This window comes from Amblyomma mixtum, chromosome 10 (assembly GCF_055824585.1).
Source record: "Amblyomma mixtum isolate Tamu chromosome 10, ASM5582458v1, whole genome shotgun sequence".
NCBI classification, from domain to species: domain Eukaryota; kingdom Metazoa; phylum Arthropoda; class Arachnida; order Ixodida; family Ixodidae; genus Amblyomma; species Amblyomma mixtum.
Genome location: NC_143021.1, coordinates 171,776,915 through 171,795,249, shown reverse-complemented (window position 1 = coordinate 171,795,249; position 18,335 = coordinate 171,776,915). Strand labels below are relative to the sequence as shown.

Below are 18,335 nucleotides of genomic sequence, written 5' to 3'. Positions count from 1 at the left end.
GCGTCGCAATTCTGGAAGAAATTGGCTCGAAAATAGGTTGTCCAGTTTCTAGCACTGACATTGAAGTTGCGCATCGAGTTCCTGCGAAAACCGACACCAACATCATAGCACGATTTTTTCCCGCGTCAAGAAGGCAGAATTTATTTCCAAAGCGAGAAAAGCACGCATCTCCATGAGCTCCATCGGATTTAAGGTCCATGCTAACGATGACAAGCCCATCTACGTGAACGATCACCTAACCCCAGAGAACAAACGTCTTCTTGGCTAAGCTCTGGCTGTGAAAAAAGAGAAAAACTGGGAGTTTGTGTGGGTAGACAATGGCCGTATCAGGGCAAGGGAGACCAAGGATAGCGACGTCTCTGGAGTTGATGATCTTTCAGTCTTCACGTAGACGGAGCACCAGATATCAATAATCATCATGCACTTCTCACTAGACCACCTTAAAAGCCTCCTCCTAAATTCAGCTGATACCCATAAGTCTATTATCCATTTTAATTCTCGCAGTTTACCAAGGTATTACGATGACTTAGTAAACTTTTCAACGCTCGTTGATCCCCGCCTTTTCAATCATTTGTCTTTCTGAGACATGGCTGTCATCCGACGATGATAGGCTGTTGCTCTTCCTGGCTATCTCAATGAATACTACCACAGGTCAGCTGATCGACACGGAGGATCTGCTATCTTTATTTCTAATGCTATATCATACAAACGCCGTCACGACATCGCGTTTCAAACAGAAAAGTGTGAATCAGTATGGTTAGAATTTGACAAAGCAATTTTTGCTTCACACCGAAACACTGTCATTGGTAGTATCTATCGCTCACCTTCCGTGTCTTACGAGCACTTTTGCCATGAACTAGAAGTCATCCTCCAAATTCTAAATCGTGAAAACAAGAACATTGTAATCGTAGGTGATACTAATATTGACATAACTGACATTTCTGACAGCTCTTGTTCTGTATACACAAACTGCTTTCTCGGCCATGGTTTGGAGTCACTATTGGCATCACCAACGCGCATTGCTCATCGAGGCTCTAGCACCCTCATTGATCATATATTATCTAATGTCATTACGCCTCAAATCGCAGGAGTCATCAACCTTGATATCACGGACCATTATCCCATTTTCCTGTTAATTGAATGCCCTAATAACACGCCCCCCAGAAAATGCTATAAGCAAACATTTCATAGAAACCAGTTTGTTGCGATAGTGGCTGAGACTAAACTGGGATAGCATACTACAAGAAACATGCGCCAATAAAGCGTTCAGTAAATTTTCTGCGAAGCTCAAAGAAATAATTAGCTCATGCACATCAGTAACTCCCATCACTCATTGGTACTCAGTTCCCCGGAATCAGCCTTCTAAGCTGTATAAATAAAAAAGATAACCTTCTCAAAAAGGTTAGAAAGCAGCCATTTAACAAGCACCTAAAACAGCGCTATGAAAAATACTCGGATACTCTCTCCGCAGCACTTAAACGCTCCAAACAAGATTACTACCAAAATGAAATACTTAGAAATGGAAATGACACTCGTAAGAATTGGGTAACAATTAAGGAATTTCTGAATATAGCTGAAAACAACACGATCATAACGAAAGTCTCTGACGGTGAGTGTACTTTAACGGATCAAACCGACATTGCTAATGCATTTAATTCCTTCTTCTCGCGCCGCGGTTCTCCGCCTCCAAGCAGTTACTACGGCCCGCGTCGATGCCCTCACTCTTTTTACTTGCGCCCTACTTCACCAGACGAAGTCTTCCAAATAATTTCTAGCCCAAAAAATACCGCTCCTGGGATCGATGGAATTCCTTCTTTCAAAGTAAAGCTGGTGGGTCGTGAGCTGTCTAATGTTCTTAGTCACATTATTAATTTAGTATTTAGGACTGGTGTTTTTCCAACTGAACTTAAAAAAGGTAAGGTGACGCCGATATTCAAGAAAGGCGACAAAGAATGCCTAAGTAACTACCGTCCAATAACTATATTGCCTTTCTTTAGTAAAATAATAGAAAAGTTAAACTGTTAATCACATAATGAACTACCTCATTAAATTCCAGCTGTTAGCAGATGAGCAATTTGGATTCCGGCCTATTTACTCCACAGAACTAGCCTTAATCAAATTCACAGACAGTATTAAGCAATATATTGATAATGGGTTGTTTGCCGGTGCTGTTTTCTTAGATTTCACCAAGCATTCGACACAATTAACCACACTATACTGTACACTAAATTAGAATCTCTAGGCATCTGTGGGCCTGCTTTAGCTCTTTTACGCAGTTATCTCACTAACCGCATACAAGTTGTCCAACCACAAGAAACATTGTCTTCCCCTTTAACTATTAATTTAGGAGTGCCACAAGGTTCCATTTTAGGTCCACTTTGTTGTGTATAGAAGGCGTTAGTCTGATCATGCATGCGCTGTTCTCATCATGCATCGTGAGCACCAGCCGCTTTCATGTGTATGTAAACATCGTCACCGGAATGGCTCATTTGGTGGCACGCCACCGGCCACGAACCTTGGCGTCCTTCTTTGTTTTGGCGCCGATGTTTCGGGGCCACCACACTCTTCTTTTTCTCATTTTCATCAATGACTTACCTTTGTCCTTAAATAACACAAGATGTATACTTTACGCGGATGATACGACATTATTCACTCAGGACAGCAATTTCACAAGCCTAATAAAAAAATTAAACATGTACTTACAGAATATTGTTTTATGGTGCCAAAATAACTTGCTACCACTTAATCCTACAAAAACCACTTTCATGATATTCCGATCTCATCAAAAGCATGTCATCCCGAGCCCACACGTTTATCTGGGACATCATATTATATCACTGCCTCCGAATCCGCACAATCTCTCCTGCGTCCTTCAACGTATCTGCTGTTATGCCATGAATAACAAATTATCATACATACTGCTGCATAAAGGGATTTAAAATCCAGCACTGCCTATATCAGAGAGAGCAGGGACAATGTGCGAGACACGCTGGCTCTGCGCTAAGTCAGCAACTTGGCCATCAAGTGTTTGCCAGGCATTGCACAAACCAGTGCAACAGATGAGAGATCATTCAGCACAGGCAGCTTGCATTCTACGCCATGCCATGTGAACAACAGCAGCTGCACTTGTCGCAACCTGTGGAGATGTGCTCAGGCGGCAGTGGTGCACTATGTACGCCAAGTCACTAGTTTGGACCATAAACGAGCGATTTGTCAAAGAGGAAAGCAATCAGTAATTGACAACCACAGCTGGTGAGGTGAAGCAATGGCCAGTGCGGACTGTGCCTGCCTGTCAGGGGCAACCTCGCATGTCTCTACGATGCTCCGCACAGTGCGACAACTCTTCAACGGCCTGTGTGTGGATCAACACGGCAGCCACCGTTCCCTGACAGTGGAGTCCTGTTGCCTGGGCTGCCGCATCAGCCGAGTCCCATGGGAAACCAACAAAAGTGCTCACCCTGTTCATTTCAATGGAAGCCCCAGAGAAATCAGCAACTGACACTGCGCTTCCCAGTGGGGCATAGTGTCACCACCGTTGGCCAAGGTTTGTGGAGAAGAAGAGAGCTGGTTTCATTTAGTTGCTAATTCAGTGCTTTTCTTGCTTTTATGGACACAATGCTCGAGTTTGCAGCCCAGAATACAATGGATGTTGTTATTGGCAGTGACTTTAACGTCGACATGAGTTTTGACACCCCCTGGAAACATGACTTAGAAAATGTACTGGCTGCAAATGGATGCATGAACTGCATCAAAACTTCCACCAGAATTACCGCCACAACCGAAACTATTATAGATCTCTTCTTTGCAAATTATGACACTTCACATACAACTAGCGCTGTACTATGCTGTCCGATCAGTGACCATGTGTCATATGTCTTAGCGTTAAGGCTCCCATGAACACTACGTCTTCAGGACCCTCCACAACCACTTTCCAAGCCATTACGGAAGAAACTCTTGAGGCCTTCCCCACAGAGATCAGTCGATTAAACTGGAATAGCAGTTTTAGCCTAAATGACCCGGAGGATGCTGACAATATGCTTATAAGCACCTTTGTCCATGCTTATCACAGGCACTTTATCGATAAACGTAGTCTGCGTTGCAAGCATGCAAAAAACCTTGGACTACAAAACGGCTCTTGAAGAAAATAAAGAAACGGGACAAACTTTATGCCACGTTCATGAAAACTCACCAAACCTCTGACTTACAACTCTTTAAGTCATCTCAGAACAGATTAAATAAGGAGTTAAAGAAAGCTAAGGACGACTATTACATAAAGTGCTGGACAGCCGGAAAAGTTATGGAAAAACTTGAACAGCCTTCTGCGCAAACAGGAACACTTCGTTAAGGTGGAGAAGATTGTGTCTGGTGGGCGTGTGATAACAGGAGAGGGCATAGCGGATGCCTTTAATGAGTATTTTGTTGACCACGTTACCAGTTCCATTAATTCTTCGCCATACATTTTTCCTTTAGTACGAAACAAAGATACTATATTTTTCCACCAAACTACTACTTCAGAAGTTCAGACAATATTTTTAAATTTTAAGAATTCAAGAAGCTCTGACTTCGCTGCTATACAGGTACGACCTGTCAAATATGTAATCCATGAAATTGCCCCGGTTATAGTTCACATTTATAACCTATGTTTACCGTCAGGTGTATTTCCTTCGCAAATGAAGGTTGCAAGAGTTATGGCACTCTACAAGAAAGGCAACAGGTTGGGTATGAAAAATTACCGCCCTATATCTGTGCTGCCTGTTTTTTCAAAGGGATTGGAGAAAATAATGTTTAATAGGTTATCTTCTTTCTGCACCAAGCATAACCTAATAGACAAATCACATTACGGTTTTCAAAAACACAAATACACAGAACTCACCCTTTTAGACCAAAAAGAATATATCCTCCGAAGTTTTGAAGAGAAATTACTTACTGTAGGTACATTTGTGGATTTCAGTCAGGCCTTCGACCATGTTAACCACTGAATTCTACTCGAGAAGCTTGAAACCTGCGGCATTAGAGGTCTACCTTTGCAATTAATTAAGTCCTACCTATACGAAAGGCGTCAGTTTGTGCTTTTAAATAATGCAACCTCAAAACAGAAACATATTGTGTCCAGTGTTCCTCAGTATACTTGGGCAACTGCTTCTTATACTGTACACTAATGATGTTGCATCTATAAATCCGAATGCTAAGTTTGTAACATACGCTGACGACACTAGTATATTTATTTCTTCCCACTCTTACTTGCTTCAAATGAAATATTTCACAAACTTGACGTCTGGTCAAACGAAAATGCCCTACATGTAAATTGGACAAAAACTAAAGCAGTCATTTTTCACACAAAGGGTACATATATCCCTGCTAACGACAGCTTAATATTAAACTCAATGAAAATAGAGATTGTTAACAAAATAAAAGTTGTTTTTCAAAGCACTCTACAGTGGGATGTCAGTTTTATGCTGCAGAAGCTTAGCAACATCACTGGCTGGTTAAATCGTAATGGATACAACTTACCCACACCAGTCAAGTTATTAGTATACAATTCTTTGTTTCTATCACATGTTCGTTACTGTCATCTCGTCTGGGCAACCACCACTGACGCAAACCTAACTAGACTCTTCCGAATGTTGAAAAAAATTCTGCGAATCATAGCTAACTAAATGGAGCACTCAAATCACCTGTTTGAGCAATATAATATAACACAAGTATACCTCTTATGCAAATGCATGCTGTTGAGAAAATTCTATTTTGCCTCTAGGCAAGACAGCACAATTCTAAGAGAAATTGCAAATCTGCATGAAAACATTTAAGCATACATCACTCACTCTCCAGAAATCTATAATGTTCCTCTCTCTCGAACGAACTATGGACATCACATGCCGTGTAATACACTTCCGAGGCTACTGAATTCATATCTCGCACAAGGCATAATAAGCATCTGTAATCTCTCACTAACCGACTTTAAGAAACTTATAAACTCTTGCACTCAACGTACACAATTTCAATGAATTATTATTTTTTTTCCCTCTTGAGCAATTTCTGCAAAAGGTTTGTGTATGCCTGCGTAGTTTGATACACATGTTTGTGGAACCCCCACAAAATCATATCTTCCAATGTGTGTCCGGTCAATTGTTGTTGTTGAATTTATTCAGGTTGTCTAACTTAATAGGCTGGCTCATTTTATCCCCTGCTAACAGTGTTGCAAGAAACTGTGCCTGTGTTTCCTCTGCTGCTGCCACTGTGCTGGGACTGGGGGCCTTTCAAGCTGCTTCATGCAGCTTTTGCCTCGGTTTCCACCATTTTCTTTAAATGGAAATGAGATCAAATCAAATCTTCTCTACACCAAGCAGCACACAAAACATTCAGCATTTTGAAAAATGAAATGAACACGGGCGCAACAAGGACACTAACCAGAAAGGGGGGGCACCACATGCGCACACTGCCAACTGTTTATTGCACGGACAGGCGGCATATACTATAAACACACAGCTCAGGCGTGAGACTCATGGCATTATCACTCCGAACCCAACACGTGAAAAAAAAGCAGCAACGTCAGGAAGACCAGACAAGAAACCTTCAACGCCTGCAGATAAGCTAACAGATTCTGATAAAAGACATAAGAGGAGGAGGCCATCTCTCAGCACAAGCAGTGTCAAACAATCGTAGCAAAAGCAGAGTCATGCATGAGAAGCAAAAGCACTCAGAAATCAAATGCCAAAAATAAAAGTAAGAAACAAATTACAATTGTAGCAAAAATTCTCATGTATGACTCTGCTTTTGCTGCAATTGTTGGACACTGCTTTTGCTAAGAGATGGCCTCCTCCTCTTATGTCTTTTATCAGAATCTGGTAGTTTTCTCTGCAGGGACTAAAGGTTTCTTGTCTGGTCTTCCTGATGGTGCTGCTTCTTGTCCACGTGTTGGGTTCGGAGCGATAATGCCATGAGTGTCATGCCTGAGCTGTGTGTTTATAGTACTATATGCCACCTGTCCATGTAATGAACAGTTGTGCGCGTGTGGCGTCCCCTCTCTTGTTGGTGTCCCTGCCATTCATTCCGCCATGCACCAACGTCGTGCAACAACCTCGGGCCATTCCCCTGAACCCACCCCCGTTCTCCCTCACCAGTGGAGTGCGGCCGTTGGGTCGCTCCAGGGAGGCTGCCTTGTTGTGGCCTGTGTTGATGTAGTCGGGGCCACCAGGCACCACTTCCCCACGCCCTGCAGTGGAAGATCCGTGCTCACCCAACTGTTCACTCTCTGTCACCCCACACAACTCAACAGCTCTTTCGTTACCACCCCACAGTGCATCGATCACCGGAGGGAGCAATTTCAGTGCTGCCGCTGGGAATTTACTGTGCCCCACTGTGCGGGTTATTTAGACACTCCTGTGTAGTTTGCATTTTTCCCACAAGGTGGCAATTTCTGAAATGCCACCTTCCGGCATAAATGACAGAAGCCAAGGGGCACAGGGGATGTCTTTCTTGTTGTACTTTTTATCAATGGCAGATTAAGAAGGCCACACTGACATTAACCAACACCTGCAGAATGAAATGGGAAACGAAAATCAACTTCCATAAGACCACATTTACCCAGACAACTAACAAATGAAATATAATCTCTTTTCAGCACAATATTGCAGGCCACGATTTGGTCAATGTTGGTACGTTCAAGTATCTGGGGGTGTCAATTTCTCACAACCTAAGTTGGCACAATCATGTCGGAAACGTGTGTGCGGTGGCACATATACTCCGTTTCATACATCATGTGCAACGCTGTGAAGGCTACGGAAGTAGGATGTACTGATAAAACGGATGTACTGTCGAACTGCTATGCACTATGCTGCATCTGCTGAGATGGCAGCCTTTGCCTCACTACACAAGTGACTAGTGGTGGTGCGGCAAGTGTTATCTCCAACGACACCACAGCAGCAGCAGCAGCAGCAATGACCAAGTTTGCGCCTGATGGCTGGCTGTTGTAGCTTGCCCTCTCGTGCCGACCGAGTCAGACGTGGTGAAGACGGCTTCTTGTGTCCTCGCATGTGATTTCTGACGACCCCTGCAGTGAGCCACCTTTGACCAGCCACTGCGGGAAACCAACCTCAGTGACATTGTGCAGCACCACCTCTTCGAAATCACCAGTGCTCTGAGCGTTGCGAACGTGTCACCTAAGTACATCAACGATGCGGCAGGGACCGGACATTTTTCGGCGTAACGGTGGTAAAATGCGTACCTTGAGCGCCGCGGGACGTTGCTGTTGTACGCTGTTGGATCGCTATTGGACGAGATCGAAGGCCGCATAAAAGCGCTGTCGCGCAGCACACTGCTTATTTTGATGTGTTGCTCTTGGAACGTGATTTAGTGCGAAGAAAGTACTTTCTTGAAGTGGGCCAGCTCTTGCGCTTTTCGCACTCTACCTTCTCGGTTTACGACGTAAGCCGAGATCGGTTCGCGATAACCGCGTTTAGCCCCGTAACCGCAGGTAGCGCGCCCGTGTGATAAGGGTTATCTGTCTGCAACTTGTTTGCGTTTTCGGTGCTCAAAAATTTTTTGTAAAAAAATTTACCCCGCGTAATGATTGCACCCCTAAATTTGCATCAATTTTTTGAAAAAAAAAAGTGCGACCATTATGCGAGTAAATACGGTAAATAAAATAAAATAAAATTTTTCTCAATGGCATGACGTGCACAGGACTGCTTAAGTGGACAGAATGGCTGAATGCAATCTGCAGTAAATGAAATGCAGCCAAGCAGGGGGCATCACCTGCAGTGAGTGCGCAGTTCTGGTGTGGGCAGAACACTCGTCGGAACGCTTCCAACAAGAAGAAGCTGGGACGAGTGGGGAAGCCAGGTGGCGCACACTGTGGTTGCAAACGGAGGCACCCTTCGAAATTCCGCATTGTGGAAGGATCAAATCTTTCGCTTTGTTATTGTCTCACCCGTGTGACATCCCACTTGCGGAATTTTATGCAAGGTCCAAGCATCCACATCTCATTTGCCACTCGTCATTCCCCTGGGTACAAAATAACAATGCGGGATGCAGGCACTGGCATGTCTCTCTTTTCAGGTCACAAAATACTCCACCACTGTCTTCGAGATACAGATTCAAAAAACGCTTACATTTGTTGACGACTTCATTCTTTTGACTGACAAGAAATGTTTTCCTGCTACTGAAAGCCATCACCTTGCAACCTTTTCAAAGTTCCTTGAACCACTGGCACTGACACACCAGAAAAGGGCGCACATTTTCCAACCGGACATGTCTGTGGAGCCCACCTTGCTCCCTTTGCACTCCGAGCATGCTCAGTCTCCGGCCCACAGAAGGTGTTTGGGGTAGCATGCAGGCCGAGCACTGCACCACAGCCGAGCGAGGGCAGCGTTGGCATGACAGAACTGGCCGACAAGGGGCCTCTCAAAGGATGATGCCACGCCATGGAAATATGGAGCAGACGATGATGCACCACTCCCAGTGGCCGCACCTGTGTAGCCCTGACCATCGGGTGGAGATGTGCCACAGGCATGCAGCAGCGGGGCTTCATGCGTATGTCAAAGGGCATAAGGGTCCCCCAAAGCACCACCTTTTTCGCTTCAACCCACCTCCCTCCAGAAGGGCCGTACGCCAGGTCGTCCGTCATAGTCTGCTGTTTGCAGTGCTGGGTTATTCCAAAGTTTAGTGGCAAACGGCAGGAATCTTTGTCCTCAACCATCAGAGGGGCCATTTTTCAGTGGAGTTCACCTACTTAAGGGAAAAAAATAGTGCACACAAGAAGACGGGACAAGCGAGGAGACACACACGAGCGCTAACTTTCAACAGACGGTTTATTGCAAAATCGGGAGCATATATACACATGTCCAGAAAGGCAACAAAGAACAGGAACGAAGATGACATCAACAAGACACACACCTCCTCGGCAGCCATCTGCTTATCGTGCCAGATATGCAAGCTCTTTTTTTGACAAATTAACGGAAGGTTCACTGACACAATCCGGTCCAGAACGTGCAATGTTCGACGCTTCAACAATCTCCCTGGTAAGTTGGTCGCGGTGATGGTACAAGATTCCAGTATCTTCAAAAATTGGACGGCAGGGAGGGTCACAGTCACATGTCTTGCAATGCAAAGCCAGATGCCCGTCGACACCACCTCTGACTTTTTTCGCATGCTCTTTTAGGCGTACGTTGAGGCATCTGCTCGTTTGCCCGATGTAAAATCTACCGCATGACAAGGGGATCTTGTAGACTACCCCCAGCCAACAATGGACGTAGGTCTGCCTATGTCTGATAGTACAGTCGGGTCTACGCTTTTTGGCCGGGCAACTCATTCTGCACAATCTCCCCAGCCTCTCAGGAGCCGTGAACACGACCTTAACATGAGACCGCTGACCCACCTTCTTGAGGTTGTGTGATACCTTATGCATGTAAGGTATCACCACCAACTTTTCTTTGTCTCTTCTATCCTTTTTCTTTTTCCTGTCCTCTGCTCTTAGTTCATGACTCAGGCGAGAAGCTTCCTTCCTTTTGAGATGCAAGCTTTCAGCAACCGAAGCTATCACGTGAGTCGGATAGCCCGCGCCCTGCAAACGTCTAACTTGCATGTTTAAACCCTCCTCGAACGAATGCCGGCATGACTTTTCAAGAGCATTGGACAGGAACGAAAAAACGATATTTCTTTTTACAAGTTTAGAATGCGCTGAACTGAATGGCAAAGGGGGCTTGTTAGCTCTGGGCTTGTATATCCAACAGGCATGGTCTTTTCGAAAAGAAAAAGGATAGAAGAGACAAAGAAAAGTTGGCGGTGATACCTTACATGCATAAGGTATCACACAACCTCAAGAAGGTGGGTCTCATGTTAAGGTCGTGTTCACGGCTCCTGAGAGGCTGGGGAGATTGTGCAGAATGAGTTGCCCGGTCAAAAAACGTAGACCCGACTGTACTATCAGACATAGGCAGACCTACGTCCATTGTCGGCTGGGGGTAGTCTACAAGATCCCCTTGTCATGCGGTCGATACTACATCGGGCAAACGGGCAGATGCCTCAACGTACACCTAAAAGAGCATGCGAAAAAAGTCAGAGGTGGTGTCGACGGGCATCTGGCTTTGCATTGCAAGACATGTGACTGTGACCCTCCTTGCCGCCCAATTTTTGAAGATACTGTAATCTTGTACCATCACCGTGACCAACTTACCAGGGAGATTGTTGAAACGTCGAACATCGCGCGTTCTGGACCGGATTGTGTCAGTGAACCTTCCGTTAATTTGTCAAAAAAAGAGCTTGCATATCTGGCACGATAAGGAGATGGGTGCCGAGGGGGTGTGTGTCTTGTTGATGTTATCTTCGTTCCTGTTCTTTGTTGCCTTTCTGGACATGTGTATATGTGCTCCCGATTTTGCAATAAACCGTCTGTTGAAAGTTAGCGCTTGTCTGTGTCTCCTCGCTTGTCCCGTCTTCTTGTGTGCGCTATTTTTTTCCCTTAAGTATGTTTTACCAACATGCCCAAGCCTCATCTCTTCTGGAGTTGACCTGTAGGGCCAGAGGGGTCACTCAAGTTTTGGTGATTTTCACTGGCGTCCGTTGCTCTGAGGGCAGTGTGGGCTTGATGTTTGAACTCGTATTCTTAAGCAAACTGAGTCAAGTCAGGAACTGCAGACCACTATCGGACCACCACCTCTGGAATGCCGTGTCGGGCAAAAAGTGATTTGAAGTGATTGATCCCTGTACCAGATGATAGCTTCTCTAGACGAGTCAGTTCCAGATATCGAGTAATAATCAGTCAAAATTAACCACCAGTGGCTACTGGAGAAGAAAAACACGTCCATTACAACTCTCTCCCACGGTCTTGATGGAAACACAGTGCTTTCAAGAGGCATTTCTTGGTTGCTGGACATCCTGGCACATTCTGGACTATCTTTTTACGGTGGTTGTGATGTCTTTGGCCACTGCAGGCCGCCACACGGAGTCCTCAGCATGGGGTCTTCATGATGCCAAAGTGACCTTCATGCAAAAGGCGCAAAATTTCTTCCCTGCATGTGACACCCACATGGGCTGCGTGGATCGTCCTCTGCGGTGAGCTGTTGACGATGCTCGTAGAAGGATCGCACAGGAGAATGTAAACTTGGGTCACTGGCCATGTCCAAAAGGGGGGTCAGTTGACGTTTCGGAACCACTACGGGTTCCTTGTTCACAATGAATAACCAGCCGATTAAGATGCAGCTCATGTAGCTTTGACCAGTCAACGTAATGCGTTGCGTAACCATTTTGCGTAAGCCGGGTGAAGATTTCCCTTGGTTCTGTTGATAGTGTTCGGCATCGGCTGTATTATCAGGGATTCCAAGTGCAGCCGTGCTGATAGGTCTCTTTCTGTAGCAACGATTTCCACGTCATCCCAAGCGGCCTCATGCCCCTCTTTTTGCGCGTGTTCTGCCACAGCACTTGACGCCGTCCAGTTTTTTGTGACATCATTTCGGTGCTTTTTTACCCGCCCTGGCAGATCTCACGTGATCTGATTTTTGGCATTCCATCAGCCACTCAAGGCAGTGCTGCTTGATGGGAAGGGTTGTCCTCACACAGCGGAAAAAAGCCTCGATGTCGCTTTCTGGCTCTTATGTCTCCTGCAGAGGTGCTCTGGAAAGCATGCCGGCCGCAATCAGTTCTTTCCCAGGGAGCAACAGAAGGTTTTGTAGCCGCGGTGTAAGGGCAAGACTTTTTGATACAAACGTAGCTACCAACGACTTGTTTCGATTGCGAACTGCTTGCCGACCAGGTAGTCCCTGAATTTCCCGTGCCAAGGCCTCTTTCCCTACTTGCGCACAGTGCCCCTGGTCTGTCGAGTCACTGCCCAAGGGAGGGACCACCACTGCCTCGGGACACCCCCCGCACTGGGCGGGATGAGAGTAGCTGCTTCCAACGGCTGCTGCCGAGGAATGTCCCAAACAAATTCCTGCCTTTTTGTGACAGCGGCTGCAGCAGGTCTGCAAGGTTGGGTACAAAGCGGGAAAGATATGTTTGCAACTCCCTTCTATTAGTGGGACTGGAAGATGGCTTCAGTCTTTTGTTCGTCGGGTTTCATTCCATGCTGGTCAAGCTTGTGAGCTGGCCGAGTTGAAATAGGCACTCCTGCCTCGGTTAGTCGGTAAATGCGAAATGTCTCGCTCTGCTCTGCTTCGTCTGAGCCCCAGACAAGGATGTCGTCCATATGGCACACAACTCTGCTGACACCTTCCAGAATTTTCCACTTCTGCTTCTGGAAGTGCCTGGGAGTGGATGCGATGCCAAATGGAAGCCTGCTGAAGGAGAACCTCCCAAATGGCGTGATGAAATGGCGTTTATTGCACAATTATATCACAACTTTCCTAACCTGCGCGAGTCCCTTCTAGTCCCTCCTGTGCGCACGTCATCCCGTTTATTCAACTCCATGAGCATCCGATGTTTACACGGATCAACTGAGGCCACGGCGTGCACGTAGCTTCCACGATCATATTCACGTTCCGTGTTCGGAACGAAAGACTCGGCACAGATGAGTTCCGTGAACTCAGACTACGGTTCAAGTTCGTGCGGCGGAAGACATTCAAGAACAGTATGAATTCGAAAACACGTGAGCGCAATGTGTCGACTCACGCAGAATTTCAGCGTCGCAAGTTAAGAGGCTCCCTGTAAGCTTGAATTTCGCTTTGTCTGATCCAAGTTTTCGATCTCTCCTGCGGTTTGAGTTAATGAGGTTCCACTGTGGGTACTGGCGGCGAGTGTGAACGAGGTCCAAAAAATCGAGTGGTCAGTTGCGGTGCGTCTGAAATTTAAAGCACTCTTACACATTGGCTCTATGAGCCATGTCGCAGTGCCGCGAAAAAGTCTGAATAATCGGGCGTCCGAATTTTCAGTCGTCTACTGTATAGGGGATGCGTCTTATACAAAGGTGCATGTTATACACCAAAAAATGCCCTACTTGAAACAAGTGAAGGCGGGCTGGCTGGTGGTTGACAATGGAGTGCATATTGCAACTGCGCACGACGACGAGGGACGAAGAGAGGGAAGCACAGGACAACCTTAGTTGAAGTTCCGCGTCTTGTCCTGTGCTTTGCTCTCTTCGTCCTGCGTCGTTTTGCGCGGTTGCAATATGCACTCCACTGTCGGTACTTGAAGTCACTAATATTGCATGGAAATGTTCTCTTGTGTTATTGAAATACTACACAACAGTTTGTTACGCCCTTTGTGTGCGCTAATGTCCCTAAATTGTATAAAAATTGTTGCCACTGATCGCGATTGCTATCATTTGCCATTTTTTACTGTATAGCGCCAAAAGAGGCTCAATAACATTTGATTTTAATGCCATCAAATTTGCCAAGCTGCGAGCAGCAACAATGAGGAACAAACAGCCATGTCCATCCAAGCAGTGCCCGACTGCCTCCGTTGGAATGAAAGCTGGTGCTTTATACAGCAGCCAAGGAACGGTTAGCTGTGAAGGTGGAAAAAAACAAACTAACAAACTTTTGGACTCCAGAGTTGTAAATATCATTCGTTTGTTCCTAAGCGTTGTTTGACGATACTTAGCAAAGTGCAAAACTTGTGCAAGTTCAAATTATTGGAGTGGGAAAAATTGTTCGGCTACTGTATTTGTTCTGACAAGAAAGCCTTCACGGGACATTGAGGTCAAACTAGATTACCACATTCTAACAGCAAAGGTACTGCTGATTTCAACAAAAATGGAGCTTTGATCCGCCACCAGCCAATTCCGCAAGCATACATGTGGGTAAATTTTTTTCGGCTATGATCCGTCCACGTAAACACATTGATCAAGGAGTCCTTTTTGATGTCATGAATGCGGTGAAACTCTTGGCAATAAATACGGCCAGATTTTCGTCACCTGAAATGACAACAGATGAGGCTGTAATAAGGGAGCAATTACTCATTGCACTCTCGCCCTACCATCAGCTTGCCGTCCCAGTTAGCTCAATTGGTAGAGCAACTGCTCCGGTGTAGCGGTGGTCCCGGGTTCGAACCCCGGACCAGGACGAATTTTTCTTTAACTACGAAGTTTCTGAGAAAGCTGCACAGCTTTCCTTTGTGGCCGTATGGCTGCGCTCGTGTGGAAGTCAATGAGTAATTACTCCCTTATCAGAAATCTACTCCACCTTGGGGGATTCCCCTAAAACATTTGACCAAGATGAGGCTGTACTGACCGGGTGAGCCGAAGAGGCGTTCCTGGGCTGAGCGTGAGAAGCGTGGTGGTTTGCTGCCGCGGTCCACCTGTGGGGGCTCGGGCAGCACCCGGGCCAGCTTGCTGCCACTCGGAGGGGAGTACACGCCTGCACACAGACAGACAGTTAGGCCCCCTCCCTGACAGGGCTGGCCACCTCTATTCCCGTAAGGTCTGGGCACAGCGCACGACTAAGATTAAAGAGACAAACACGGCGCTGACCTGCGACTAAAAGGCTCGCACGCAATAAATAGGCGGAAAGGAGCATAGATAGAACAGCATCAGTGATGACTGGCCAAAAAAAAAAAAAAAAAAACACAACAAAATCAGTGGTAAGGCGCTCATCTACCAAGCCGGAGTACCAGGTTTCGAACCCGACTGCGGCGGCCGCGTTTCAATGGAGGCGAAACGCAAGAGGCACCCGTGTGCTGTGCGATGTCAGTGCACGTTAAAGATCTCCAGGTGGTTGAAATTATTCCGGGGACCTCCACTACGGCACCTCTTTCTTCTTTCACTCCCACTTTCCTCCCTTCCCTTACAGTGCAGTTCAGGTGTCCACCAATATATGTCAGGCAGATACTGCGCCATTTCCTTTCCTCAGAAACCAATTTACAAACAAAAGCACACAATCACACCCTACACTTAGCGAACTGAACTGTTAAGATAGTCAATTTCTTTTTGTGTTAGGGTGACGGAAAGGTTGCTGAGAGAAAACCTTCTACGAGCTCCGGTACGATCATCTCGTCGTTTATTTAACTCCTTAAGCATACAGCGTTTGCACGGCTCCACCAATTATTTCAATAAATCTTTCCTTCCCAGTGCGATAGAAAGCTGGAATAACCTCCCCGAACACATTGTCATTGAGACTAGTCCTTCCAGATTCAGACAGCTCCTAATCGACCATCTCAACGACAAATAATTTTTCCTGCACCCTATGCCAGCTTCCGAGCCCTGCAAACTGACCAGCCTGTTCTACTTCCAAAGTTGTAATTTGTTTTTGTTTATATTTCTGCTACACTCTGTCATGACCTGATTATTTGAATTTGTTACTTCTGTCTTTTTTTCGTCTTGTTCTACTTTTTTTTTCTATTCTATATTTTATATTTTCAATATTTTTCTGTATTTCTATATTCCTTCTATATTTATATTCAATCTATATTTATATTTATGTGTGACTGCTGAACACCCCTGTACCACCTCCCCCCCCCCTTATGTAATGTCCCTAACGGGACCCTTAAGGGTTAATAAATGATGATGATGATGAATTGTGAAGTCCCCAGTGAATTAAAAGAGCTTCCGCGATTTCCCGCGTATACTGGTCCTTAGGTTTATACAGTATAGCAGAACGGCTGAAAAAAGGAGTGCATTTACAGGAAAGTCAATGTAGAATCAAACTGCTTTTTGGGGGGTGGTTTTAGGGAGTGTTTATGCTCACTTAGGCGATCATAGAGGCAACGCCCTGTTTGACCAATATAGTAACAACGACCACAGGATAGCTCTATCTTACAGACAACGTTTTTGCGGCACTGCACATACGGTGATTTGTGGTTTTTTTCCCACATTGAGCACGTGGCGGTCCTTCATGGTTGACGGTCTTACACAAGCGCTGCAGCTTGTTAGGGGCAGAAAAGAGGACTCTGACCCCGGCTTTTCCGGCAATTCTTTTCAGGCTATGTGACACCTTGTGCACATACGTTATCACCGCGAAGTTTCAGTTTTCTGCAACCAGGGAACTCGTTGTTTTTGTCCTGAATTCTGCGAGAATCCTATCCGCTACAGCGCACAGGATAGCTGGCCTTTGTCAGCCTCACGATCTGGCTTCCGAAGCTAGATGGCATCTGATGGGAACATGACCTGGAAATGGCATTTTTAGGGCTGCTGTCACGACGCCTCGTTTCACTATATTTGAATGAGCGGATGAGTCTGATGAAAGCCCTTGTTGTGCTCGGGGTGCGTAGCGCCAGCGCACCCCTTCGTCGCACATCATCATTGTGTGCAGGTCCAGAAAGCGAATGCCGTCGTGATCCTGAACTTCCTTCGTCAGCTGAAATGGTTTCAGATTGGGCTGAACAATGTGAGGATGCTTGATTTGCAACGCTGTGGCCACTTCTTGACCTGGAAAGCACCAGAAAGTCATCAACGTATCGGGACACATGCACCACTGAAGATCCACTGAGGAACGGAGCGAGGCCCGAGCCTACACAGACGCCCTCCTTCTGGATAAAGTAGCTGCCATTGAGAGACACGACCGTCGAGCGCAGATGTACTATATCTAGTAGATCGAGGAGGCTGGCAACGTCAATTGTGCAGTGGTTTTGGAATCTGGTGGCACCGTACAAGTCAACTGCTCGACCCACGGCACTGTGCGCGGCTTCTTGAGGGAGGGAAAAGAACATGTCCTTGATGTCACCAAACAAGGCGTTGACATTCTTTAAAGGTTTCTCCTGAAGAAATTCAGACACAGCTGCTAGGCAGCACACAAGGAAGGGTTCATTGGTGGTTAAAAACAGTTTTTAAGGTAGGACCCGAGGGCAGGTTGCCAAGTGCCCTTTTCGGTTACAATGACCCGGAAAGGGCATTCCTTCTTGTGGGTTTTGGCTGAGAAGAAGCATTGCAAGCTCAAGCCGGTGCTTTTCCTTACACTGGTTGCCAGCTTGTCCAAGCCAGACCTTTCACATCTTTCTTCTTTGCCTTATTTGGCTGGAATTTCCTTAAAAGAAGAAAATTTCCACTTATGTCATCTTGAGCTTTCTTGTGGGAAACAGCCGACGGAAGGACGGAAAAATCGCCTTCTTTGTCAGCCAGAGCAGGATGTGTCTGCTGATGACAGCCACTTGCTTTTCAAGGGAAGATTAGCATGGAAGCAACATCATCCGCTCGAACTGGCAAGATTTGGCCTCAAATTCTTCCTATTGTGTGAATCTTGAAGCGGCTACATCTGCAGTTCTCAAGCTGCTACAGCTGTGCACTTTTCTGTGTGTTTGCTTTTTTGCATCAAATAAATACTCGGACTTTCAGTCCGTTGTGACCATGGCACACGTTGAGAGAAAGCCACGCTCAGTAACAGCTTTTGTTCTCTAGTTTTTGTGCTGATTATAAAAAGAAATTAATGATGTAATATATATTTCAGAATCAGAACTGCATGAAAAAATTATGA

At 45.9% G+C, this 18,335-nt stretch overlaps 1 protein-coding gene across 7 annotated transcripts in view; it reads right to left on the bottom strand.

The window, feature by feature from the left end:
* pyd (zonula occludens-like protein polychaetoid) overlaps positions 1-18,335 on the bottom strand; it is a 357,804-nt gene that overhangs the window by 33,150 nt on the left and 306,319 nt on the right. For all 7 annotated transcript variants that reach the window (XM_089563940.1, XM_089563939.1, XM_089563941.1 and 4 more), the window contains 2 exons: positions 15,162-15,287; positions 7,119-7,213 (listed from right to left, as the gene is read on the bottom strand). In XM_089563940.1, the coding sequence (XP_089420066.1) occupies positions 7,119-7,213; positions 15,162-15,287 (221 nt within the window). The remainder of the gene's footprint in view (positions 1-7,118; positions 7,214-15,161; positions 15,288-18,335) is intronic.